Here is a 26320-nt window from a genome sequence, read left to right as displayed (position 1 = left end):
ATAATACAAAAAAATTTAACGTGCGACAATACACAGTGACCAATCTAGTTTTATTTAATATTACTGAGTTAAATGCTTTGATGTACTATTATATAAATATTTTCTATGATACAATGGTGTATAAAGGCCAATAATTATATGATTTATTAGTAAAATATTAAATTCTTAATTTTAATCATTAATGTTCAAATTTAATCGTCTCTGTTATTAAAAAAATAAAAATAAAAGAATGGTTTTTAGGAGGTTCAGGACAAGATGGAGGTTTGATTGGTCATTGGACGCTCTAAAGAATTGTTGGGCTTCCTTTTTGGGTTTCAAAGTGGCGGCCTTCCTCGGCCGACCAAACCGCCCTTCTATGTTCTTTGTATCTAAAGGTAAAGGACGACTCTGTCTCTCTTTGGATGACAAAGACATTTGCTCTTTTCTTTTTATTTGCAATCTCTATATTATAAATACACAACATACAAATAATCTTACTGCATCCTTAAACCGGTTCAAATGTTTCTTAATTTATAGGATAACGTTTTTTTATTTTTCTATAAAAATTATTAATTACAAATAAAAAATTACAAATATTAAAATTAAAATTCTAAATTTTTTTTCACATTATTTTTTAAAAATAATTACATAAATCATAAAATTAACCTTAAGATTCTAATATTTGTAATTTGGTGAAATTCGAGAAATATTCGCCCCATATTACTATGATTCTGAGCTGGCAACATTGGACCATAACACCAATTATAGTATTGAAAATTTGCGAGGTGAGTCAGCTTGGAGTTTTAAATTTGTCCTACTCAGCTGGCTTTATATAATTCCAATAGAAATGCATTATCAGAATAATCAATCTTTGGAGTTGAAGTTTTCATTATATAATTTTGAAAAAGAAGAAAAGAAGTTTGTTGAAAACCAAACCAAAGAGTCAAGTCTAGACAGCTTCCTTCCATTCCACCATTTGAATGATCATCAGCTGAATTGAATTAATTAGTGTGGCATTGGCAACGCACATATATAAAGCCAATTTATTTATTTTTTTATAAAAAAAATATTTTGAAGATAAAAAATAATTTTTAAGTGTTGAAATTTAAATTTTAAATTTATTAAATATCATATTTTTAAATGTGAGTGTGTGAATCAATTAAATAAAATATTGATTTTTTAACTTATTTGTTAAGAAAATTTATTAATAAAAATTTTGAAAATTTTATGATTTGCTCAAAATTTTAAAATAGACATGTCTATAATTATGAATAGTAATGGGTTAGGTTGAGGTAGATTTTTGTTCATCTCAAATCCAACTTAATTATATATATAATATCCAAAACTGACTTGACTCAATTTTTAAAAGTTTATTTTATATTTGAACTCGATCTGATCAGACATTATATAAAATTATATTCAACTCAAAATTAATAAAATATTATTTTTAATATAAATATAAATTTATATAATTAATTAATTAAAAAATAATTATTTTATATATATCGTGTAAGGTATAGTCGGATTTATTTACAACCTGACTTTGATTTTTTTTTTTTTATCACTTAATTTGATCCGATCAAATATTCGATTTTTAAAAAATAAAAAATAAATCCTAAAATATTGAATTAGATAAAAATTTATTGAATACAAATCAAACCGTCTTCTCTATCTATAACATATTTTGCGTCTTCTTGAATTCATTAGGAATTTTTTTAGAAGGATTCATTGAGAATCTTATTTTACGTTGAAGATATAACAAGACTTTCAACTATGGAAGTTAGGACATAAATTCTTAAATAAAAAAGTTAAAATATTTATAATATCATTATTGAGTAGTAGTGAATGCTTTATTAATTATACAAAAATTAAATATGTAGTAGCTATTTCCTCGTTTTGTACTTCTCTCTATATCTTATTTTTTTTCCCTTATAGATTTAGGAATAATAACATGATTTGCTTTCTCTTTATATAAGTGATTTATTTTTAGATTAAATTAAAGTTTTAATTATATACACGTATCGTTGAATGAAATATTCATACGCCAATCAGCGATTTTATTATTTTGGGAACTCTCATCTAGGTCATGGCCGGCCGAACAGCAGCTGACCTTGTGACCACTAGTTTTAGTTTTACGATGCTGAAAATTCCAAGCCAGCGGCACTTCAAAACGGTCCATGAAAGGGCTAATCCTCTGGCAATTTGGGGTCGTCTCAAAATTTCATTATGTTCTTTGTTATTTATTTTTATTTTCTTTTTTGCATTTCCAAATTTTGTTTATAAGGTAAAAGTAAAGGATAAAAACAAAAAATTATAATTAATTAAATATGACCAAATAGTTAAAATATTTATAACACAAACTATTATACAGTCAATTTATATAAAAGAAAATTCACATATATTATCATTTAAATTAAAGAATTATATACTTTATGTGTAATTCTTCAAAAATATTACTTATTTCTTTTTATTTAAACATACTTTTAATATTTTTTTTCATTTGTAAAAATAAAATTAAATAATAAAATTCATTTGTTAAAAAAATGGAGGATGTAGGACATGACAGTGTATTTTTCATTATGTGTTAAAAAAACAAAAAAAAAATTTGTGTTAACTTTGCCATGTGATAGATAAACTGTAATTTTTTTTTTTACCTCTATCCTTTCATTTTTTTTCCCTTCTTTTCTCATTTGTTATTCCTTACTTGGTGATGAAGATATGCTAGATTCGAGCCATTTCAACATTTGCTTTGACACGAAGATGTCAGCTCATGTCAATTCTTTGCCCGTGCATGTATCGACAAAAGGAGATATTTATTTGTCCAATCAAAAATGAATTTGATTTTGATTGAAATGTTAAAATTTTATGTTCAGTTCGTTTGATTATTTAATTTTTATTTATTTATTATTAAATATATATTTTTTATTTTAATATTTTTTTAATAAAAATCTTTTTGAGATTAAAGTAAAACTTTGATCCCATCTAGGATTATTTATTTTGTAACACATATGTTGCAAATAGAAAGGACTTGTTTGAATACGAGAGTAATTGGATTATAACTAATTTTTTTTAAAGACGATTTGGACCTTATTACCTATCAAATTTTGTCCAATACAAAAGGGAGAGTTCAATTGCATAATCGCATAATCTCTTGTTAGAGGTGCGTACATTGTAGGGTCCAAATTGGAAAATTTAACTAAACTAATGATATCATAGTGTGATAAAATTTAAATAGAGATTTTAAATTTAATCGTAGTGTTTCCCTCTTACATCAAATAAAGAAGTATAAAACAAAATAAACCAAAACATTTGCTTTGATTTGGGTTAAATTTCGAACTAATTTAATTTAATTTTGATTTCACAATATTGAAAATAAAAATTTTGATTTCAGTAGTAAAAATATTATCCTACCCAAACATGGTAAAAATGGCGCATGCTTTATTGTTAGGTCTGATGATTTTAAATATAATAAAATAATTTCACATAAAAATAATATGATTTAAAATTTTAATAAAAATTATGTGAATTTGATAAAAATAAAAATATATATTTTATATTTGATGTGTTAATAAAAAAATTTAAAACGATAATTTTTATATTTTATATATGTTTAATATAAAACAAATTTGACAAGTATACATTAATTACGAAATCTATCCCTACCCTTCTTAAGCCTTTGGTTGGATGGGCTGGCAAGCATGAATTGAGTCAGCCCAAATGATATGTATCCAGCAAATTAAAGAAAAACATTATCTCCAGGCAGTGGTGGCAAGGAAACTATAGTGCGAAAGCAAAAAGAAAGAAAGAAATGGATGGGGTGACGCAATTGGCACTTCCAGTGCTGGGAATTGTAGCAGCAGCAGCTGTTACGTTTTATGCAGTTAGCTTTGCTGAGCTAAGAGAGGTACCTTTACCTTTACCTTATTCTTTTGTTCTTTCTTCCTCAGCTGTTAGTTTCACCTGGCTTGATTCTTGTTTGATGCATAGTTTTTATCTTTGTTGCAACTTTTTTTTACTATATGTTGTCAGTGTGCAGAAATCTTTTAGTGATTTAGAAGATTCAGAGAATGAAAATGGAGGATTTGATTCTTCTCTAAGCTCCAGGAAAAGGCGTGCAAGAGGAAAAGCAAAGAAAGACGCCAAAAGTTGACTGTAGTTTCACTCATGCAAAAATGCTTTTGCTTTTACTTGTTGATTTTACAATTACTCATGGAATTCGAATAAACATGCCCTTCTTTTGCATCAAAACAAATTCCCTTTGGTTACTGTAAGTTGTATAATTCGGAGCATATGCTGACATTATAAGCTTAAATCCTGTTACATTAGAAAACAAGGCCTTTTTGGCCAACAGATGTAATTTGCAACCCATCCTTAAATCCCACTAGATGAGATGCTTCTGTGTATCTCATGACTGTAATTTCTAGAAAACTAGCTGTTGCAGCTGCAATTTAACAGGAACTGGATTTGTTTTTTTGATCATAGATTCATGACAAGCTAATAACCTGCTGGATTCTAAGAATTTATTGTAATTTTCCATGTCTTATTCCTATATGAATTTTTTCCCTTTACCCTCCATTTGACTATGGTTAGTTCCTAGAAAACTGTATCCATCATAATTGATACCAACCAAACTCAAACAAGAAAAAAAAAAAAAGTCGTGAAGGGGAAAGGTATAACCTTTCTTTCATAGATATAACCTTTCTCGTCACTGTCCAAATTCCACAATTAATCTACGAATTTCCTATAAGCTAGGGTATATTCCTTTTTTGGTCATTTAGACTACGACTGAGATTCAAGATAGCTCATTGGTTAGGAAGGATATAATACTCGAGATAAATCCTGAAAAGAATGCTAGAAGTCTGGAAAAACAATGAAGATCCTTGATTTAGATGCTACAAGGTTAAATGAAAAGGTCTTCTCTTAAGGATTGCAAATATAATTCAACCTACAAACAATAACGTTTACTTGGGCAGCCTCTCATGCAGTTTTTCACCACTCCTCTCCCTTTTTTTCACATTGGTTTAGTACCCTAACCTGAAACACACACACACATAGGAGCAAGCACCTGTGTTGTGTCTATAAAATAGTGGAAAAACAAGAAACAAAGTAAACAAGACAATACCACACAACGTATAACAAAAAAAAAAGATTATTTTATTAAGGCAGCATCTGAGATCTCACAACCGGAGATCTCACAAATAACATGTCATGAGTAAGAACTGTGAATATAGCTTTCGTTTCACATTAAGCATACATAATTTTCACCACCATCAACAAAAACGGTTCACTGTTTTTTCTGCTGGGACTTGAGCTCCTTCACCCTCTCCTCTGTAGCCTTCAATGCTTTCCCATATATGCTTATTAACTGCAGAAAGTAATGTGTTCAGGCTTATATGATAAAAACTCTGTTTAAAAGCATCTAGAATTGCTATTTCCATGTGTTGACCAATAGAAACAAAGGATTAGAAATTGTTGACAGGACTTATTTGATGCAACTTCGATTACACTGTGTAGTCTTAGGTTTAAAGGCTAGTCATATTGAAGTAGAAAAAATATTATAAGTGATATGAAAACTTGAGAAAGAAAACAAAGTGGATGCAAGTCCAGAAATGGATATACATGGTAAAAATACACCATCTTGCATGCCTAAATGCACCTGCTCTTCATGGAGGTTACCAACATTATGTCTGAATTGAGAGATATAGACAGAAGTTGTTAAAATTCTCCCATTTGAATGTCAAAATTAAGAGAGAAGTGAAAAGAAGGGAAACTATCCCTTAAAAACTATGTTTCTTTCTCTCCTACCTACTTTTCAAATCTTTCCAACAGTCAAAGATTAGAAGAAAAATATGACCAATGAAAACAACATTTTATAATTATATGCCTTAATAACATGAACTGATAGATAAAAAGTTCTATTTGCATAAAATAACCTCATTTCACTTCAAGCCAATTCTCTAACACAAAACCTACCAAGAAATTCAATTGCACTTTAAATTGATTTTTGTAACTTCTTGCTCATCATTTCACTCCTCTCCCTCAAATCCAACTACATTCTAAATCTATGACCTGGTATTGGACCTCCACAGCAGGAACTTGGTTTTCATTCATCAATGGCTAAGCCAAAACCTTCCAGTTGTCATGGGAAACTAAAATCTAATGGTCACATGAAGTCATTTTCCATCAGAAACCCCCCAAATAACTGCTATGATTTGGCCAAAAAAAAAAAAAAAACTGCTAAGAAATTATTTTCAAGGAAAATTGCGAAAAATACACTCAACAATTTCTAGGCAATTCAGCAGATTGAAGTAAGGTCCTTAAAAACTACCTCATCAACCTCTTTAGGAGTAATAACTAAAGGTGGAGACATCAATATGTTATCACCCGCAACACGTACTAGCATCCCATGCTTCTCACATTGTGCTCCAAAATATGCACCAATCCCTACAGAGGAAACCATCAATAATTTGTTGATAGGGACACCAACATAAAAATCCATCAAGATTCACATTTAATTGCCTCTATATTAAAGCAGCAAATCAAATCTTTAAACATGCAGATAAGATAGTTAAGCATCTTTCTCAGGAAGAGTAAATAATAAGAGAAAGCAGAACTTACCCCATTCCGGAGGAAATGGATCATTAGGTGACTTGTTGTCTGTAAACTCCGTACCAAGAATCAAGCCAGTACCTCGTATCTGCAGAATTGAAGAAGGATTACAATTTAAAGTCTCATGGTTACAAAATATCAACTGTATAAATTGGATGCTGCAATTTGCAGAATGTACCTCTCCAACAATAGGGCTGTCAGAAAAGGATTTTACACCATCTTGAAACCTTGGAGAAATGCTCTGCACTTTCTCAACAATATTTCTCTCCCTGCAACGATGTGAAATAGACTTCACTAAGTATTATAAGCAATATGAAAACTAACTTGGGTTAGAAAACCTCTAACAATTTTTTGCAGGTTAATTGACTGAATAGTGAATGTATGGTTGAAAAATGAGCCATGAAATAGATTTATGTAGATGACCTTTTAACCAGTATAAAACCTGAAGAAATAAGGTTGGTAAACTTTTTATTATGGTATTCTTTGGTTATTATTTGGGATATCCATGTGCCTTCAAGATAACATGAAGATTTGACCTATTATTATTCCTAGGGTGAGCCAAGTGTCTTCTAAGTTCTAAGATAACTTGAGGTTTCAACCCAAAACTTACTCCAAGATACTTGGCATGAAATTAAACTACTCCACAGATTACAAAATGTAAAGAAACTTTTGTGCTTGCAATCTAGACATTTTGAAATTATTTTATATTTTTTATTTAGAGGCAGGATGGAACCCACTTGTAGAGCTTGAGTGCTTCAATTGCAACAGCACAGGATACAGGGTGCCCGGAGTAGGTGAATCCATGAGAGAAAGAACCTGAAATGAGGGAAATTAGACAAGAAACTTAAAAAATGAATATACATACATGCCCTTTAATGAGTGGTATTAACATACCAAGTTTGTTGCTTTGAGAATATATGACTTCTGAAACTTCAGGGCTCACCATGACTGCTCCGATGGGCACATATGCTGAAGAAAGGGCCTGTGACACAAATGCAGAAAGAAAGAATTATCTCAGGGTCCAAGCCTATTTTATACCTGAATATTTTGTTAGAGCTTCACCTTTGCTACTGAAACAAGATCTGGTTTAATATTGTACTTGTCACATCCAAACATTGTCCCAAGCCTTCCAAATCCACAAATAACCTAAAGCAAGCACAAAAAGCATTCTTAAGAACCAACAACAGAAAGGTTTCTTAAAACAATGATGCTAATAAGGACACAGAAATAGCCAAATACCTCATCTGCAATAAAAAGTATGTCGTATTTTTTCACAACAGCTTGTATCTGCATGATATTTGAAATGCTACGTTAGTAAAAAAAAAAAAAGGCAGAAAAGTTTTCTAAGACATTGCATCTAAAATAACAGAAAGCAACAGAAATATGTATGATATTTCAAATGCAACATTACCACAACTTGGCCTATTTTCCAACATAGAAGCTCCCTAATCAAGAAACTGACTGAATCCAAAGCATATATCAACTTTAATGCTATTTCAAAAATGCCCACTTAAACTGGTTTATTATTGTTAAAGAGAAAGGGCTGTAGAGTATAGAAAGCTTGAAGTACCATTAAGCAAAACCTCGAAGTTTTTCATCATATGGGTAGGTCTAGCAATATTTTAGGCCATGAAAGGTGCTTTGTGATTAAAGTAGAACTGTTAAAAACAAAATTATATTTAAAAGTTACGGCAAGTTCAATCAATTTGACATGTTATATTGTAGAATCTTAGACCTGAAACTAATAGAATCACTGTGAAGTAATTATGCAGGTTGGCCAAGGACTGACATGCATGGGTGGAAAAATTATAGCTATCTAAAGGTTGCAGGTAATAATCCTATCAGACAAAATGAAAGAAACCATGGTAGAAAAAATGAAAATTCACAGTAAACTATTATGCTTTTGGATGAATCATACTAAGTTGTGCCAGCATGCCAATTTGCATATCTATACCAATAAATGAGGAGAAATATGTTTAATTGATCGTGAGATCGGAAAGCAAAAGAAGTAGTTATTCCAAGTGTATAATAATAATAATAATAATAATAATTCAATATTAAAAAGTCACCTTCTCAAAATAAGTAGCAGGAGGAGGTATAACACCTCCAGCTCCCATCACAGGCTCAGCAATAAATGCAGCAATCTGAGATGAACAAACCTGCTGGGTCAGCTACACAAACAAGCCCCTTCTTGTTGCAGAAGGATTCCAATTTAAATACAAAACATGTTAGATAGCATTACCGTCTCTGGACCCTCTTTCACAATAAGATTCTCCAAATTGTTTGCTAATCGGGTTGAGAACTCCTCCTCCGTCTCACCTGAGACATGGATAAAGATGCTATCATTTTAAATGTTCAAAAGAATATCTCAGAAAGATTGGTAAAATTGAAAACCTGGTAAATGATAGCGCCAATAATGAGGGCAGTCCGTATGCAACACAAATGGAGCTGGTAGGTCAAATTTTTGATGTAGCGCAGGAAGCCTGTAAGGGTAATCTAATTTGTTAAGAACTCAAGGATTTCACAAGAAGTAAAAACATTTTTACGAGTAAAGGAACTTTTACCCAGTAAGACTTGCTGATATCAAAGTTGAACCATGGTACCTAGAGAAATTTAAAGGAAGAGAAAAGATGATAAGTATTCAAGAAATCACACAAAGAGAGGCACTGAAGATCAGTATTGATTGAGTAGTTGATTTTACGATTTTGCTCGAGCAATAAATTTCTTCTTATTTGGCCTTCCAAGTGCATTATTATAATACCAAACGAGCTTCACCTACATAAAAACAATTCAGAAAGTCAAACATCAGCAAGCACTACCCTCACCACTATCTCAGTTTATATCAATCATCTAATTATACCCATTACTGATTCAAATGCTTGTAAAGACTAAAACTTTAAAATACAATTGATATATAAAAAAAACCTGAGTATCATTTGCTTCAGATCCACTGTTTGTAAAGAAGACTTTTGCCATTTTGCTTGCAGTAAAAGTTTCAAGAAGTTCCTTTGCAAGATCCTGTAAGATCAATATTTTTAGACAATAAATCCTCGTTATTTTGTAATAACAGACACAGACATAATGGCTATTCTAGAAAAGTGGAACTGAAAAATAATATGTATAATGCAGAACTAAACAACTTAACGAGAGAACAATTCAAAGAAAAAATTGTATTGGATGGATAAAACCATGCGATTAAAAACATTGATGAATACCAATGATGGTTTTGTAGTACGATTCCAAAATGAATGGTAAAATGGCAATTTATTCAATTGAGCAGTTGCAGCAGCCACAAGTCGAGGCTCATTTCCTCCTGCAAGAATTTAGCATTCATAAGGGACTGAATAAAATACATCTGTTCGAAAATCATAGCAATAGGTTCAATTCCTTCTGGTGCTTAAAAATGCATAAGGTACACATGAAGTGGATGATGTGTAGAACAGGCATAGAACTGATCATATCCTGGAACAGAAACTCAACTGAGAAGTTACAAGGTCTAACTCTACTTCTGGTACATTTTCACCATTTTGGTATGCACAAATAATAAAGCATGCTTGATCCAGATACTTCACCTTCTAAATGTTGCAAGTAAACCCATATGCATATACACATCGTGCAGGCATATATGATATGCATATATCCCTGAAAGGTCATACAGGTTATAGAATAGACCAACTGCAACTGCATTGGAGAGAATAAATTTTTATAGCAATAATTTGATAAAAAAAAAGCAGGGATGGTAATAAGGGTATCATTAGTAATCTACTTGAACTTACATGCAGCCATAGAGTGGAGTTAAATATCATCATCATTAAATCAAACCCATAAATATGATAAGTCAAGATGAGCAAAAATACATTGATAGAGAATATTCAATCAGGGGGAGAAGGAGAAGAAGAAAAAGCCAGGGGAAGAGAGGCAAGAGTTGATTCTGAAATTACAAGATATCATCGATACCTAATGCTGTACACCATAGACCAGCAAGAGATTCGAGATACTTTTTCCCATTGATATCATAAACGTAGCTTCCCTGCGCAAGATCAAAATTGAATTACTTATATGACAGAGGGAACAAAAAGGAGCTTTTAAAAAAAAAAAAACATACATTGAGGAGAGTTCATTTGCCTAAACAATTTCAGACAAGTAAAAGAAAGACATCTTGAAACATACCTCAGACTTTTCAATAACCAGAGGATGCAAGTCAGTGGTCTGCCACCCAGCTGTGAATGGAGCCAGCATATCATGCCCCTTAAACCTGAGATAAAGGAGATACATTAATACATAGTATATATGTATCAATAAAACATGCATCTTCAAGAACAAAAAAGTACGACATTAAATCGAAAACTTTTAAAAAAATAATCAAGATGTCTCTCCACATTTATTTTCTATATACACAAACTATGGTATCCACAATCAACAAAACAGCACAGACAAGGAACACACATACATAGACTGAGACAAACATGAACAAAGGTAAAAGTACTGACACATAAAACTCAGTAACGCACATACCCATCACTATCCTTCAAATCTGAATCTTCATTCTGGAAAGATGGTTCTGTACTGTATAATCTGGCCAGTAATGGACACTTAAGTGGGTGTTCCGCCAAACTTCTGTATGCAGCAGCATTTTTTATATATGAACCAAACTGCAAATAGGAATGGAGAAACAAATATGATGGTTAAGAAATCAATACAAAAAACAAAGGACAAAAAGAAAATATACTGGGTGTTTAACAAAGTTTTGTTTATGATTATATCTTACATGACCCAAATCAGACCTAAACCTCATTCTGTTAGCAGTTCCTGCTACTTTCAATAATGGTAGCAACTGGACCACACCTTACATTCAAAAATGATATCCCAAGTTCACCCCTCTCCCCAACTTTTAACAATGAATTTTTATATTCTCCTTCAGTATAAAGATCAGTAACGACATAAAAATTTTAGAAAACATACAACTCTTCAGAAATTGTATTACAAATTGTTTTCCTATTCTTTGCCGTAGTTTTACGTATGTGAGAACATTCAAGGGATGGAAGGGAGTTCCACATTTTTCCAGAGGAATAATTACCCCAGCAACAAAAACATTCTATTATAGGAAATAAAATAAATTTATAATAACTGGATGGAGCAAAAAGTTGAAGGTTTCACTTTTTTTTCTTCTTTTGAAGGATACTGATAAATTCATCCAGTTTTCTCTAAAATGGATTCTTTTACAGTATAACCTCAAGATTCAGTTATCCCTTATTTGGTTTCCAAGGAATGCAAGATTTTAGGAGAAAGCTGTCCTTCAGGCGCACATTTTTTATGAATCCTACTAAAACTAAAAGAATAGACCCCACCATGCAAAATAAGTTAATTACATTTACTAAACTGAATTATAGTTTCATCTAGAAATATTAAAGAATGGAAAATGCAATTTGGTTTCCATCTTTCACTCCATAAAGCCCCAACACTGCAACATGCTGAAGAAAATGGATGCAGCAGAACAATGCAATTTGATTAAACAAAATTAACATCCTAATGAACTCACAAGAACAAGACATGAAGGCAATAAATGATCCAGAATCATAGATTTAGAGTATGAAATGACTATGTTAACCAGAAATAACACGGATGTTTCTCGTAAGCCAAGCAGAAACTAAAATTACAGCCAATGGAGTTAAAATCTAGAAAAAGAGAGTAGATTCAGTAAAGCAACACATTTGTCAACATTGAGGATTCCATTCCATAATTTCTTGAATACATCTGATCAGATTGCCTTTAGCATTTTTTACCAACAGATGCTAATTAAAGTGAAACTAATCATAAAAGTGGATCCAAAAGACACAAAAAAGATATATATATATTTTAATTCTAAATAGTTTAAAAGATGATATTTAAAAACTCTACAACAACCTTAACTGGTCCAATAAATGGGGGGTCCAACAAAACAGACAAATCATGACAATGACATAAAGCAAGAAAGAGACAAAATAAAATAAAAGCTTGTTCTTTCTAACAACATTTCGCAGCAACAAAAACAAAAACTTCAGATACGAGAATAGAAAAAGCATGAAAATTTGGTTAAATCAGAAGACGAGAAAAATGAGTTCTCTGATCATGATCCAAATATGTAAGAAAAAACATGAAAACTGTTTTTTTATTTGAAAACAAAAGGGTTGATCAAAGAGTAGACAAGAAAATGAAGGTATGAGTATTGAAAATTTCGGAACCTGGGTTTTGAAAGTTGATCGAAGAAGGCTGTTGGGCACCATTTTTTTTGTCTGGAACTAAGAAAACGCATGCAAAGAAGAAAAGGCCAAAGGAGAGAGTGTTGAGAGAATGAAACACTTCAACGACTCTTTTAGGCTATTTTATTTATGGTTTGATTTGATTTGGTATCTGAATATATAATGCAAGTGGAACCACCTGGGCCAACATGTCAAATTAAGATAAGATTCTTTTTAATTCTTCACGAATAATTTCCTCACGCAAATGCAGATTGATAGTCATCATCAACATTTTTGTCAAAAACTGAGAGGCTGACAGGTTTTTCCTGTTCAGGATTAGGACAGATCCTAAATTTTAAATAAGATTTATCAACTATCACAAAAAAAAATAATAATAATGATAATGAAATTCAAATTTAAATTCTACGTATTTCAAATTTACCAACTCAATCAATTTGTATTGACCTTTCCAAAGCTCCATTTACAATAAAAGTTTATTAAGCTCATTAAATTTTTCAATAAAATCACATTATATATATGTTTATTTTTTTAAATAAAAAAGTCTTTACTTGTATAAAAAAAATTATAGGTATTAAAATTTGAATATTTAAATTATTGAATTTTTATTATATTATAAATATTTTTATATATTATAGTTCAATTTAAGATAATCTTAAATATAAAAAGAAATTCTTTCTAAAAAAATATTCAACCAAAAGTCAATGCAAAATTAATGTTAAATGCAAGCAATTTGGATGCGTCACATAAATATATCCAAGAATATAAGGAGCTTTACAGGAGAAACTCATGTATAAATCTTACCATTTTTTCCTAATTTCCTTAAATATTATTTTTCCCCAAAATTAGTAATTTGTTATCAACCAAATTTGCTGAATTAGTAAGATTTGGTCAAATTTTTTTATATATTTAGGAATGCAAGAAAGTTTCCTTCTTTGGTGTTCAGGAGACCAGGACGCAACTGTTACCATATTTTGAAATGCAAGAAAATTTTTTGTAGGTGCCACTGCCGCATACTAATTGACTCACTTCTTAAAATAAAATTAAAAAAAAAAAAAAAACTCTCAATCAAGGTTTCTTTTGGATTAGCAAAATAAGATTAGGGTAATTAATAAAAATATTGAAATTCACTTCATTTTTAACATTACAAAAACAAGACCAATTAAAAATATTATTAGAAACGTCTAATTAAAAAATAAAATTGTTTTCTTATATTAAACGTCGTCGTTTTCTAGTATTAAAAATTTCACAATCTAATCCTGAATAGAGAGTTTTCAAATTGGAATTGGTTTCTTATGTATAAAAGAGATAAAATTATTAGAAAGAAGAGAAACTGGCACATCAATTACCAATTTTGAATCGTCTCCTTCAAAATTAAAGTGCGTCATTTTCGTTAATGAAATTGCTCAAACTTGAGCTTGAGCTCCATTTCACAATGAACAAATTCAACAGAGCTTGTAATTTAATGCCTCTGGTCATAGTTGAGTGGCATTGTTAGTAACTGACTACTACTCAGACAATTTACATCAGATCTGTAACTTTTTCACCAAAACTGCCGGCTTGTTGGTAGCGGATCTCTTGCCCAAATGCTGTCTCTTACTTGGCGTGTACAAAAAAGGCCAACGATCAAATTTTCTATATTTGTTTTTTAACTTACTTCCTTTTCAGTCCAATATAAGGTGGCTTTAGATTTGAAGTCCATTTAGACGGCGGATGGAATTAATTTAAGTGAAATTAAAAATAACAATAATAGTGAAATTAAATATTTCTTTTTTTTGAAATAATTATTTTTATTTATTTTTTGTCAAAATAATTTTATTTTGACAGTATTGTTTGAAATATAATATTAAATTAAAATTTTAAAAAACTAGGTTTTAAAAAATTTTACACTCAAAGTTTACGAATTTTATTTTTAAAATTTTATTAATTTACTAAAAATAATGATCTAAATTGAGTTAATTTGACTAAAAAAATCAATAAAAGACAATAGTTTTGGGACAAAAAATATTATGATGATGAAATTAAAATCAATAATAAAATATATATTTGAATGCAACGTAACAGTGAAAAAAGATGAAAATAAAAATTGATCATTAAAAATATTATATTAAAATTATATATTTTGTAATTTAATAATTTATTAATATATTTGATATCTACAACACTTATTAAAATATTTTTTCCAAAATAATAAAATTTTTAAAAAGTTAATAATAGTATTATTTTTACGGATATTAAAAATAAAAATTTTATTTAATATATGTACAAATATGTTTTTATTTTACCAACAAAAAATTACACTATATGTGACCTAATTATTATTGTATATTTCTTTAAAAATTCAAAAATGCATATTATATATTTTTTAATATTCACTTGGCGTATTTTTGTAATTAAAAAAACGTATGAGGGCGATTAAGACTTTTAATCTTCCATTTTAGTGCTGTAGACTCAATTAAACCCCTAAAAGTCCAGTGACATTTGAGATCTCAACTGGTTGCGTGGTGCAGTTGAAATTGTTCTACCATTTTGCCGAACACCATAAATTGAAGTGCGAATGACTCCACCGCCCCTCACCTGAGCCAATTGCCAATCCAAACGAGGCCTTAGTCAACAGCTGAAACACTCATCAACGTTTCTCTGATTTATTTTGATAAAGTGAAGAGGAAAACTGAATGAGTCTAGTTTCCGTGCCACAAAACCATGACCGCCGCTGCTAAGCATGAAAAAGACTCTGATCAATGGCTATGACAGCTGTCCCATAATATTCAGGATGAATTTTTACATGGAAATCACGAAAGCCTAAATCCTCCCATTGGTCCTCAACTCCTTGTTTAGGAGCAATACATATGAAACTCATGTCTTATGAAGTTCAATGACTTAATCTGGGTTTGATTCTTTTAACGAATAAGAAGAATCAATTATTGAGATTTCTTTTCCTTCTGACTACTTTATTTGAAGCAAAGAATAACAACCCTTTACATCTAAAGGGCTCTCCAGAGGAAGGGTTGGAACCAACTAGATTTCAGTAATTAATTATATTGTGCTTGGCATACTCAGAATCAAATTGTAGTACCCTAAACCAAGGTGCTCAACTTAGTATACAAACTAACAACTCCTTGTAGGCAACATAAACCGAGTAAATTAAAGTTTGGCAAATAAATTATGAGGCATCAATAAAGCTTGGTGAAAAAAAAAAAAAAGCTAAAATGTAACTGGAATTTAGAAAAGCTTTTACCTAGTTTCAACAGAGAGAGAGAGAGAGAGACACTCACCTCTTGACATCACCTCACTTTACAAATTTCACCACAAGCCGAAGTGTTAAATCATATAATTTCATTTGAGAAGAGACCACTTAAACCCATGCAAAATAATCAAGTTTGCATCAGCCCAAACTAGTTCCAATGCCCAGGAGCTCATCGAAAGGTTTCTTCAATTTCCGTTACCCTTCATCATTAATCTTAATGATTTGAGGAAGAATTGTACAGAAACTTTTTGTTAGGAGTTAAACTGAAATCTACCTTGAACCAGAAGGTGCAGAGCTGTTTTCAAAACCTCCAGGGACAAACACGGGAAGTTGGTTTGAGACAGAATCCCTTTTGAATCTAGACTCTCGAGGCAAGTTCAGACCCACTCTTTCTTGAACCTCACTTGAACCCAAACCCCTGTCATTTCTCGAACTATCTCTAACTGGAACACTCAAAAGTGGGCCACCAAAGAAAATAGAGTCTCCTGTATACAATAGCTTCTCCGCCTGTTGCACTGGAGCCTTTGCTGCCAAAGAAAACTCCTGCGGGGGAAAAACCACCCTTCTACACTGTGTGCTAGATTCTCCACTAGAATTTGGCAAACCTATTTGCATGGATGATCTATTCCGAGCTTCTGTTGCAGAAACGGGGATTGATACATATCTCCCAGCTTCTTGATCCCAGACAACAGATGTCCTTTTGACATCTCTAAGAAGGGAAGAAGCAGGAGCTGAAAGCAACAATGGATCACTGGTGCCACCCTTATGCATTACCTTTTCATCAGATCCTGGTGGGGCAAGTGTGATGGGATTGCTGATAGCAGGAAAAGATGTCTTAGACATAAAGGTACGATCAGGAATGCCAGGAACTGAGGCAGCTGTATTAAAACGAGCACCTTGAATTTGAGGTAGTGGGCTAAGTGTGACTGACTCATGAATGTGGCTTGGACTGCTGAAGCTACTTACACTTTGAGTTCCTGTTTCATACTCATCATGGCTACCTTGACTTGGAGCAAAAGAGTTTCCTACGGGTGATAACCTCTGGTCTTTTTTTATCTCTTTACTTGCACCTGCATCTGTCCTAACACTACTTCTAAAGCTCATGTTGCCACTGGAACTAAGTTCAGGATCTGGTAAATGACGGTTCTCAACAGGCTGTAGAACAGAGGAAGATGCTCTTGCTCTGGCCGCTGCTCTCATGGCATCATTAGAATCTAACTTTGCAAGCTTCCACGCACTAATACGAACAGCTCTTTTGGGTCCCTTGTTCCCTCTGTCTGCAAAACCAGCTGCATCTGGGTCGACAGTAGATGGGACCATTCCAGGCTCCAAATGAGGCACAACTTCATCCTGATGTAGCCATGTCCGACAGAAGTTTTAGGTCATCAGTCTTACAGCAAACATACATCAATTGTAGAACATAGACGCAAAAGGTAACCCAAGTCCTGGAGTCAAACCAGAGACTTAGGATTAATCTACTCCCAAGAAGATAGGTTCAAATTAATTATTGTGAAAAGTGATAGAAAAAACTTGTCATATGAATGAAAAAATTTATGCAAATATTTTTCAAACTTGGGTGCTAAAGAACCTTCCTAGCAGTATGGAAGAATAAGTAGAATTTAAGGTTGAGTTGATAGATATATTTAACGGGGCAATGCAATTCCATGCATAAGACAAGAAAACTGAATGAGCCTCGGTTAAAATTTCAAATTCATCTACTACTATTGGAGATTAAAATATGGAAGTGCACACTTGACACCCATAAGGAGATTATGGTGGAGGAAGAAAAAAATCAAAAGGATTATGGTGATTAAGAAACAAGGGAGGCTATCCAAGCCATCGAAGGGAATTGAGTGAAATAGGAGAGGCAGGGAGGGAAGAAAGGTAACTAAGTTTGATCATCCTCCTGCAATTTTGTGGTAGGGCTCACAAACAATTTAATGATCACAAAAGAAAAAATTGTTAGATAAAGCATTCATGAAAATAAACTCAGAAGGGTAGGAAGAAATAAATGAAAGGAAAAAAGAGTAAGGAATTATCAATATTGAGCATATCTAGGTCCAGTTACTCCCAGTTGCTCCTTCTCTACTTATAGCATCAAAAAAGATAACCTTAAGGTAATACAAGAAAAGGAAGAGCATGTAGAAGTGATAGATATGCTGACAAAGACACTTCAAGCCAGCCACTATTTTCCATATGAAGCGAAGACACAAATTTCTTATGTGCACCTTATTATGCTCCTCAGAAAGGGAGATCAAAACATTATCGTGAAAATAAGTAGTAAACTCCTGTAAAAGTTTGAAACAAGTACTTAGAGAGAGGGCAAGAGAAGCTGATAATTGAAGCATGAAGGGATTAGTCCTTTTCCTAAAAGAAAATCATTAATGAATAGAGAAAGAAACTCAGGCACGTTAGGATATTTTTCTTTCTACTTCTAGGAAGCATCTTAAAAGAAGATTGACGTTAAAGGGAGTAGCCACCACAGTATATGAGAGATGGCTTCATTTGATAACTCTTTCTTCCTATAATTTCATATGCATTCTTATATACTGATAAGCAGGGCCAAACATCCTAGCCTTCAACTCATAAATACTCAACATCTAAAATATTTCAAATTTCAGTAAAGGATCTATTTTTGAACCATGTTCTGTAATCTTAGAGGAACCCTTAAATGTTCTGTAATCTAAGTTGGATCACTTACAGTTTCATATAAACAAAATGAATAAAGAAGAGATTTAAATGAAAGTACCTGATAATCCACAAAAACTCTAGGAGGAGTACACCATGCCCCTTTGTACTGCAGGCCAAGAGAACTTCCACCACTCATGCCAGTTGTAGCTGATCCAGTTGGAGAATACATCACATTCAGCAGTTCCTCATCCACTGATGCTCCAGCAGGTGCTTCACTCATTGCTCTCATTGCCACAACATACTCATAGGTTGTAATACCCTGATCCCATATAAAAGTCAAAAGGGTTGCTGCAGAAATCTCCTTAGTGCCTCCCCTATAAGTCAACTCTATTTACCTTTTCCATTATATCCAGTTGCCAAATTGTTGGAAATTTAAAAACTACTGCAAACCTAACTTTAACTATGAATATCTTCAAATTTTGTCATCTTTTAACCAGAAACTGGAGCACCATAAAAATAACAGTAACGCTTAATTTGTTGGTAACTAACCTTTCTGATAAGTATCATGTGGAAGAAGAAAAGTTCACCCAGAGGTATGCAAGCCAGGATAGAAACTGCAGTACATACAGCCTACAAAATTTTTGGATCCAACTTAAGTACTTATGATAGTACAAAATCACAAAGTTACACATCAGCTTCACAGCATAAGGTCAGGGATGTACCACAACTGTTGCAAATGGAGCACGAGAAAAACCATTTCCAAGCCTATCAATAATCTCAGTTTCCATGCCCTCCTTGTTAACAAAGCAACGAACTAGGACAGCAATACCAACACCAGCTTCCATAACTAGCTGAACCATGGGAAGAGAGAGAGAGCGAGAGGCATCATTTGGGAAGTATAATTTTTAAATAACAAACAATTGACTAAAAACATACCCAAACAAAAGTGATGGCCATGAGAGAGGTGAATGTGACATAATTTTTGTGTCCTACACAATTGTTTAGCCACTGCAGCCACATATGATATGAACATTAATTTCCACAAACAAATAACTGGATTATACCAATACCAAACAAGTAAAAAGATATTCTTCCACAAATATGACTGTAAAGAACACTCGAAGCAACATGAAAATATTTACCCGGCAGTGATGATCAAAACCATCTACACATTTATCACAACTTCTACAATGTTTACTAAACTTGCGCACCTACACCATTGAAATCATTCACAGGTGAGAAAGAAAACCATACTAAGATATTGCCAACCTTTTAGATCAGCAAAATTTTTGGATATACCATTCAAGTGCCCCTTTAAAACTAGATCACATAAAAATTCTTTATCCAGGCTAAAAGGATTATTTGTTAAACAGACAACTAGATATTCTAATCAATGTAAAAGAACAAAAACTGAGTCTCTAGAAAGACCAATATTGTTCCCATATATTTTATTGGTTTTAATTGTTGGAATATATAAATTTGGTTTAAGGCATTAAATTTTCCGCAATCTGCTTTACTAGTCACCATTGCCTTATAATTCATCCAGCAGTAGCATTGACATTGACAGAGGACAACATAAGTAATAGCCTGTAATCACATGGATTTGTAAAGGTTTATAAGATTGATGCTAAGCATGTGATATGAAAATCTTGGGAGTAGTGAAGAAAACATTGTAAAGAGTAGCGGACTCATGGAGCTGCTGGCTTGGACAAAATACACATCATCTATCACGAATGCAACTGAGGCAGCACAAAGTGATGGGAAAGGATATCTTAAATAGGTATGACAACACTAACTACGAACATGCTAATATAAAAAATGGTTTACTTTTTCCCCTTATTTGATCTCAGCAAACTTAATTCTGACTCAAAAGTGTTACCAAGATGAGAAAATTTGATGTGTGAAACTATCAGAATTTAGAAATAAATTTCCTAAAGTTCTGTTTCTTTTTAATTTAAGCTAACATATACAGCTAGAATTAAAGATATTAAAGAGATAGAATTAAATGCTATCAATGTTTCATAGTTTTATCTTGTAATAGAAAGGGATTGAGTTCCCTCTATTACTTTTTTGTACATTACTTTCTAGTACATCCATCATCACCATTCAAATGTGTAGGACCCAAGCATATATTGTTGGCTACACATGTGAATGGTGAATAAAGATATATTTGAAAGTACTGGAAGGGAAATGAACCTTGAAAATAGAGGATCAAGAACTTTTTAATAAATTTTATCTTGTTAACTACAATAAGGTGAACCATAGACTTCTCAAGTTCTTTTGAGAATTTGTGTTTCACAACCTTGACACCCAAAAATGAATTTTTATTGTCATTATTTCCCTTGAATTTTTATAGGCTTAATGGCAAATCAAAGTAATAGATATCTTAGTACATGTCCAATTGTGCCATTAAAAGGACACAATCATTAATACCACCTGTTCCAGCTAGAAGCTTTCATTAGATTTACAATTTCCCCAACGGCATAATTCATTAAGATCAAGATAAAATCAAGTTTTCAAATTTGATGGGGGGAAAGAGTGTTAAGGGAGGCCATGGACAGATAAAATTACTAGAAATGATGAAAATTAAAGCTGATCTAATATAATAAAAAGGGTAAGTCAAAATGGGCTCCAAAATACCTCAGCATTGCACAATGTGCAGAACAAAGCATCTTCACTGCCTTGCTCAGCGGCCCCTTCCTGCTTGCGACAATCTTCATGAACAAATAAGGCGCAAAAGATTCCTCCAATAAAACAAGATTTCCTGGTTGCAGATTGTGCTGGAGCATTTAGCGCTCCATTATCTCCCACCGAACCTTTCTTGCTTGAGTTTGGTGCTCCTATGGAACTTCTTGAAACTGTTGATGGGCATGAATGCAGCCCACTGCCAAATTCATCAGATTTTCTGGGTAAATCCTTCACTGATAACCCATGGTCTATATCAAATTTGTTAGTTCCACCATTAAATTTGGACATGATGCCAGGATCAGAAGGGTTAATTGCAGTACACCGAACATAAAGAATAAAAACAAGGAGTGCCTGCATTGCCATCACGAGAATAATGGGAGTGACATAAGATTCAATGGTTATGTTTGAAAACTGCTTTATGCAGAATGAGAAATGAAATCACTTTTTTTCACCAAAAAAATTTGCAGACAGACCAAGCACCATATAGCCTTCATTCCAGTAACTTGTATCATAACATGGATCAAAACTTTGGTGCAATACATACTCCAGTGTTACATAATAGCAGGCCCTTAAAAATGTTCTGAATTTGCAATCCCCTTAGGACTTTCATGCAAAATTTAAGGCAATAAAGAATTTTTGTAGTCCTAATAAAAAGAAAACAAATGAATTCACATACCACTAGTGAGTAAGTTGCAACCAAAGCATATTCCCAGATGCGCCCTCCAAGGAAAGGAGCGAAGAAAGCATAAAATGCAACCACTAACAAGCAGAACACAGTAATTGCGACAACCTATAAAAACAAGAAGTTAAGATCAATTTCAAGGAAATGAAATAAAACATAAGTAATCCGAAAGAGTGATAACACATCAAACAGAGAGCCTATTCAAAATGTAAAAATTGAGAATTAACATGTCAAATAGATAGGTACCATTTACATGTGACTGCACCAGAAGATTGTCGTACAAATGACACTAACAGCACTGAAGAAAAACTTTGAAATATCATGTGACTGCACCAGAAGATTTTCGTACAAATGACACTGAAAGCACTAAAGAAAAACTTTGAAATATTTTTACTATTTTCATACAAAATGACACGGACAGCACTGAAGAAAAATTTTGAAATATTTTTACTATTTCCAGCTTCTAAATCTTACTTGATTTATTCCCCTTAATGAAGGGGAAAAAGAAAGAAAGGGGGAGGGGAGTTTGAGGGAGGAGATCTCTAGCCTAGGTTTTAGTTGAATTGATATTTAAGAATACAAGTCATTATAAAGCAGAACATATTTAACATCTTTATCCTACAAAATTTCACAAGTTAATATCAAAATACAACACTCTAAAGATTTGAATGTCTAATGGAAGTTAAACGTATGGGGGCCATCTCAAAGCAATGCCTCCCAGGCCTTTCCAGCTATCAATTTACAGTTCTCAAGTGACACTCCTCTAAATAGGAGAATGACCTAGCTCTGAAATTTAGGCTTAACCTTCAGCTAGAGTGTAAATCAGATATATGGTTGAAAACACATATGAATGAATTCAGTCTAGAAGCATGTTAGTCATCAAGTATCATACCATTTGAACCCATGGATCAAGATAAGACAAATAGCTGACTAGCCCCAAAGGATGAATCTTATATGCTCATGAAGCCTCCCTCAAACAGTCACCTATTTTAAAACTGAGATACATATCGACCTCTAGACCTCTTGAATACTGACCCTTGGCGTACTTAGCATGTGCCTTGGTTTGTCTTCTTCTTCCCCTGCCATCAGGGTGCTTGGATAAAACTATTGAAGTGTACAAGACTCCTTTGAGGAAAACGTGGTCCAAGTTGAAAGAAACTGGAAGAAAGTGGGACTAGTTTGAGAATCAAACATGGATTGAACCTCATTTTCATCCTTCCAGATTAGGCTCAGAGGTAATGTTCACAATAAGCTACCGTAGGAAGGCAAGGAAACCTTCTAAAGAACCTCAAGACAGATCCAACTCTCCAAAATGGAGATACCCCAACAATCATGCTCCAGGTGTAGGATAAAGCTTCCTCCCCTCAAGTTTCCTAATCCATTAAATCGAAGTATGCCTAAATCAGAGATGGCCCCTTTCATCAAGGTGACATATGGAGAGAGACCTCTTTGCAGGTTTAAAGGAGCTGCAATAAGTGAGATGAGTTTGGGAACCGTTTGTGGGTCCAACATCATTTTAGTCCTTCCACAATCTGCTTAAAGATAATGTTCTTAGTAAGCCACTGTAAGAAAACACAGAAAACTTCTAAACATCCTCAGACAGATCAACTGTTATTATAGATCACACTTTGATAATCGTGCCGAAAACATGAGTATACTGCCCTCTGGCTAGCACCAACATTCAGTGGTACAAATGGCTTCTCTGTTATGAAGCAAGAAAATAAGATCCTCTTCCCCCTTTTCTTAAGCATGACTCTCTAATTCAAGACCACAGGCAATTCTATGGAAGAAGCCAGAACTGCACAATCCAGCATGTTTCGATATGAGTATTTAATGAGAGTTCTTTTATTCTTTCCTCATCCATACATTTATCAAATGGAACATTACTAAAATCAACTGCTACCCTACTGAGTTACAAGAACCCAGAACTAATACATAAAAATCTGACCCCCGCAGAATCAATCCAATGGTTCAAAACTACGCAGGGCTAAGATAGAAATACAACAGAAGCCATACAATGAGCCATGCTAACCCAACAAGTTGAAGAAAGGCAGTGCTATGAATTCCAACAAACTAAAACATACAAGGAACGAAAAAAAAAAATTAAATATTTTCAGCAATAAATGTTGCCACTAACTTGGAGGAAATTATTAAATTGGGGGCAATTCATATAAAATTAAGCAGTAACGGCCTAAGAAATAAAAACACAGACAGAAAATATGGATCAAAAAGAATTTTGGAGCATTTTTGGAGGAACATGCATAAAAAAAAAAAAAGAAAGGTCCATTACCTGAAAGGTGTGAGCAGGTAGTTGCCATCCATGTTTCCTCACCATAACTGCCCCTTAAAATTCACACTCCCCCTACCCTGAAAACCCAAAACCCTAACTACAAAAAAAAAAAAAAAAACCCAGAAAGAGACTCATAAAAAAATACAGAAAGAGAAAGAGAATGAGTTTCCTCTTTGTAACGAAATATCAAATTAATAACCCAACAAAAAAAAATAAAAAGAAAAGAGAGAGAGAGAATGTTAATAATTGGTTAGTAGTGGGAAGTCAGAGGCAGTACATGAAAAAGAAAATGAAAGCAATAAAGTGAAGGAATGCAAAAGAAAGAAGCGGGCAGCTTTACAGAGAAGGGTGAGAGAGAAGAAGAGTGAAGTAAAGAATAGCATGTGAAAAACTGTTGAAAAAGAAGAATAAAAACAGAAATTGACAAAAGAGAAAATCGTTGACAGAGAAAACAGAGAAGCGTAAATTGCGCCTGTTAAGGTGATTTGTGTTGTGTTTACTTCTGAGGCAATACATATTTTATCTTTCTATTTTAAGAAAATATTTTTCTAATGTGGTGTTGTTATTTTTAAAATGTGTTACGTGATATTTGTATTATACTTTGCAATATCAATTTAGTAATAGTGTGTTTGGATTCAGAGGGGAGGAAAGAAAGAAAAATAAAATAAAAATAAATAAATAAATAAAATTTTTTGTTTGAATAAATATTTAATTTAAAAAAATGTGAAAAGCAAATAAATTTTAGTTTTTTTTTGTAAATTTAATTTTTTTAATACTCTAATTTAAAGAAAAAGTTAGGGAAAGAAAAGTTAAATTTTTTTTTATATACAAAAATTATTATGTTTATCTTTTTATTAATACTCAAAATTTAATAAAAAAATTAAGTAAATTATAATCATCTTGTAATTTTTTTAAAATCATCTCTTTTTTTAAATAAGTTTCATATATATCTTCTAATATAAAAATTTTTAATAATTTTTTAGTGATTTAATTTTGATAAATAGTTGAATATAAATAAATATTTTTTTTGAGTTTATGATATGTCAAATTAGCTCAAAATTCATTAATGCATATTTGTAAAATATCTTCCCGTTTCATTTAATTAAAAACTATTGATATAGCAATAATTGTGAGGTAAAAAAAAATAACAAATATATCATGATCTATAAGTGTTTTAAAATTACAAACAATGAAAGGTTATAATTAAAAAAAATTATTATAATGAATCATTTTCTTTCTTTTTTACTCTCTATCTAAATAATGGTTATTAAAATTTTTTTTTATTAATTTTAATTATCCAAACAAAAGTTACAAGTATTATTTTTTTTCTTTTAAAAAATTTTTTTTTCCTTTCCTTTATTAATATTTATCTAAACATTACGTAAATGTTAAATGAGATGGGTAATTTGATTGCCATCCAATCGGTATGTTTTATTAAATTATATTTTTTTCGAGTATTATTAATTTTTATAAAATTTAAAAAATATTAAATTTAATAAATTTAATATTTAATTTTAAATTTTCGTAAAAATAAAGTTTAATTATTTTTAATATCAAAAAATAAAAAAGTATTTAAAAAATAATTTTAACATATAAAACATAAAAATTTTAAATGTTAAAAAAAAGACATAATTTTAAAATATCTCAAAAAAGAGAGATAGATAAAAAACAACTGAGATGAAATGTATAATTATTTTTAATTTATTCATTTATATGTTTGTGTTATAATTTAAAAAAAAATAAATCTTAATTGAAAATATCAAAAATAGAATTTGTTTTAAAAAATCTTTTTTTTTCCTTCTTTTATCCACTCACCCGATCTCCTTCTAGTGACTAAATCCAACGAACACAGAATATGTTCAATTAACCCCACTCAATTTTTAAAGTTAAATAATATATATAATTAGCATAAGAGTTAGTGTTGTTTCGATTTTAACACCACTAAATTTTGTTAACAA

General features: G+C 31.9%; 3 protein-coding genes across 11 annotated transcripts; 1 reads left to right on the top strand and 2 right to left on the bottom strand.

The window, feature by feature from the left end:
• The first annotated feature begins 3688 nt into the window (after positions 1 to 3688).
• LOC111313546 (uncharacterized) lies at positions 3689 to 4460 on the top strand. The gene is made up of 2 exons (XM_022914226.2): positions 3689 to 3883; positions 4016 to 4460. Exons 1-2 carry the CDS (start codon positions 3788 to 3790, stop codon positions 4127 to 4129), a joined length of 210 nt encoding a protein of 69 aa, XP_022769961.2. The 5' UTR covers positions 3689 to 3787; the 3' UTR covers positions 4130 to 4460.
• A 652-nt stretch (positions 4461 to 5112) lies between these two features.
• On the bottom strand, positions 5113 to 12964 carry LOC111314578 (gamma aminobutyrate transaminase 3, chloroplastic-like). 3 transcript variants are annotated; one of them, XM_022916063.2, is made up of 19 exons: positions 12810 to 12964; positions 11104 to 11240; positions 10759 to 10843; positions 10546 to 10618; positions 9804 to 9901; positions 9514 to 9606; positions 9290 to 9363; positions 9153 to 9191; positions 8983 to 9071; positions 8831 to 8907; positions 8658 to 8732; positions 7828 to 7875; positions 7651 to 7734; positions 7483 to 7570; positions 7326 to 7404; positions 6767 to 6857; positions 6598 to 6676; positions 6308 to 6423; positions 5113 to 5344 (listed from the first exon to the last, which is right to left on the bottom strand). In XM_022916063.2, the coding sequence occupies exons 1-19, from the start codon at positions 12849 to 12851 to the stop codon at positions 5264 to 5266; spliced, it is 1548 nt and encodes a 515-aa protein (XP_022771798.1). In that variant the 5' UTR covers positions 12852 to 12964; the 3' UTR covers positions 5113 to 5263. The 3 variants fall into 3 exon arrangements, with proteins under 3 accessions (XP_022771798.1, XP_022771799.1, XP_089608793.1); XM_022916064.2 differs by lacking the exon at positions 12810 to 12964 and adding an exon at positions 11357 to 12241; XM_089752667.1 differs by lacking the exons at positions 10546 to 10618; positions 10759 to 10843; positions 11104 to 11240; positions 12810 to 12964 and adding exons at positions 10161 to 10230; positions 10365 to 10412.
• Positions 12965 to 15924: 2960 nt separating this feature from the next.
• LOC111314577 (putative protein S-acyltransferase 19) lies at positions 15925 to 24854 on the bottom strand. Of its 7 annotated transcripts, none has more exons than XM_089752431.1 (10): positions 24363 to 24745; positions 22965 to 23870; positions 22067 to 22180; positions 21343 to 21741; positions 19845 to 19913; positions 19639 to 19710; positions 19425 to 19553; positions 19252 to 19332; positions 18821 to 19021; positions 15925 to 17421 (listed from the first exon to the last, which is right to left on the bottom strand). In XM_089752431.1, the coding sequence occupies exons 2-10, from the start codon at positions 22965 to 22967 to the stop codon at positions 16342 to 16344; spliced, it is 2148 nt and encodes a 715-aa protein (XP_089608557.1). In that variant the 5' UTR covers positions 22968 to 23870; positions 24363 to 24745; the 3' UTR covers positions 15925 to 16341. The 7 variants fall into 7 exon arrangements, with proteins under 7 accessions (XP_089608557.1, XP_089608556.1, XP_089608558.1 ...); XM_089752430.1 differs by having other exon boundaries at positions 22965 to 23604; positions 24363 to 24733; XM_089752432.1 differs by lacking the exon at positions 22965 to 23870 and adding an exon at positions 22319 to 22370 and having other exon boundaries at positions 24363 to 24427.
• Positions 24855 to 26320: the final 1466 nt, after the last annotated feature.

The sequence above is a fragment of the Durio zibethinus genome, chromosome 23, assembly GCF_047325235.1.
Source record: "Durio zibethinus cultivar Kanyao isolate XHJ-2024 chromosome 23, ASM4732523v1, whole genome shotgun sequence".
NCBI classification, from domain to species: domain Eukaryota; kingdom Viridiplantae; phylum Streptophyta; class Magnoliopsida; order Malvales; family Malvaceae; genus Durio; species Durio zibethinus.
Note: the sequence above shows the minus strand (reverse complement) of the source record. Positions and strands in the feature narration are given on the sequence as shown.

What these genes read in the sequence shown, in the direction of transcription:
- LOC111313546 (XM_022914226.2), top strand. Translation starts at nt 3,788, where the DNA reads ATGGATGGGGTGACGCAATTGGCACTTCCAGTGCTGGGAATTGTAGCA. An exon ending in GCTTTGCTGAGCTAAGAGAG is followed by an intron (nt 3,884 to 4,015) that starts GTACCTTTACCT and finishes GTCAGTGTGCAG; the next exon opens with AAATCTTTTAGTGATTTAGA.
- LOC111314578 (XM_022916063.2), bottom strand. Translation starts at nt 12,851, where the DNA reads ATGGTGCCCAACAGCCTTCTTCGATCAACTTTCAAAACCCAG. An exon ending in TTTATTGCTCGAGCAAAATC is followed by an intron (nt 9,192 to 9,289) that starts GTAAAATCAACT and finishes AAATTTCTCTAG; the next exon opens with GTACCATGGTTCAACTTTGA. An exon ending in GAAGCACTCAAGCTCTACAA is followed by an intron (nt 6,858 to 7,325) that starts GTGGGTTCCATC and finishes ACATCGTTGCAG; the next exon opens with GGAGAGAAATATTGTTGAGA.
- LOC111314577 (XM_089752429.1), bottom strand. Translation starts at nt 24,407, where the DNA reads ATGGTGAGGAAACATGGATGGCAACTACCTGCTCACACCTTTCAG. An exon ending in GCACATTGTGCAATGCTGAG is followed by an intron (nt 19,914 to 21,342) that starts GTATTTTGGAGC and finishes TCAATGGTGTAG; the next exon opens with GTGCGCAAGTTTAGTAAACA. An exon ending in GAGTTTTTGTGGATTATCAG is followed by an intron (nt 17,422 to 18,820) that starts GTACTTTCATTT and finishes TGGCTACATCAG; the next exon opens with GATGAAGTTGTGCCTCATTT.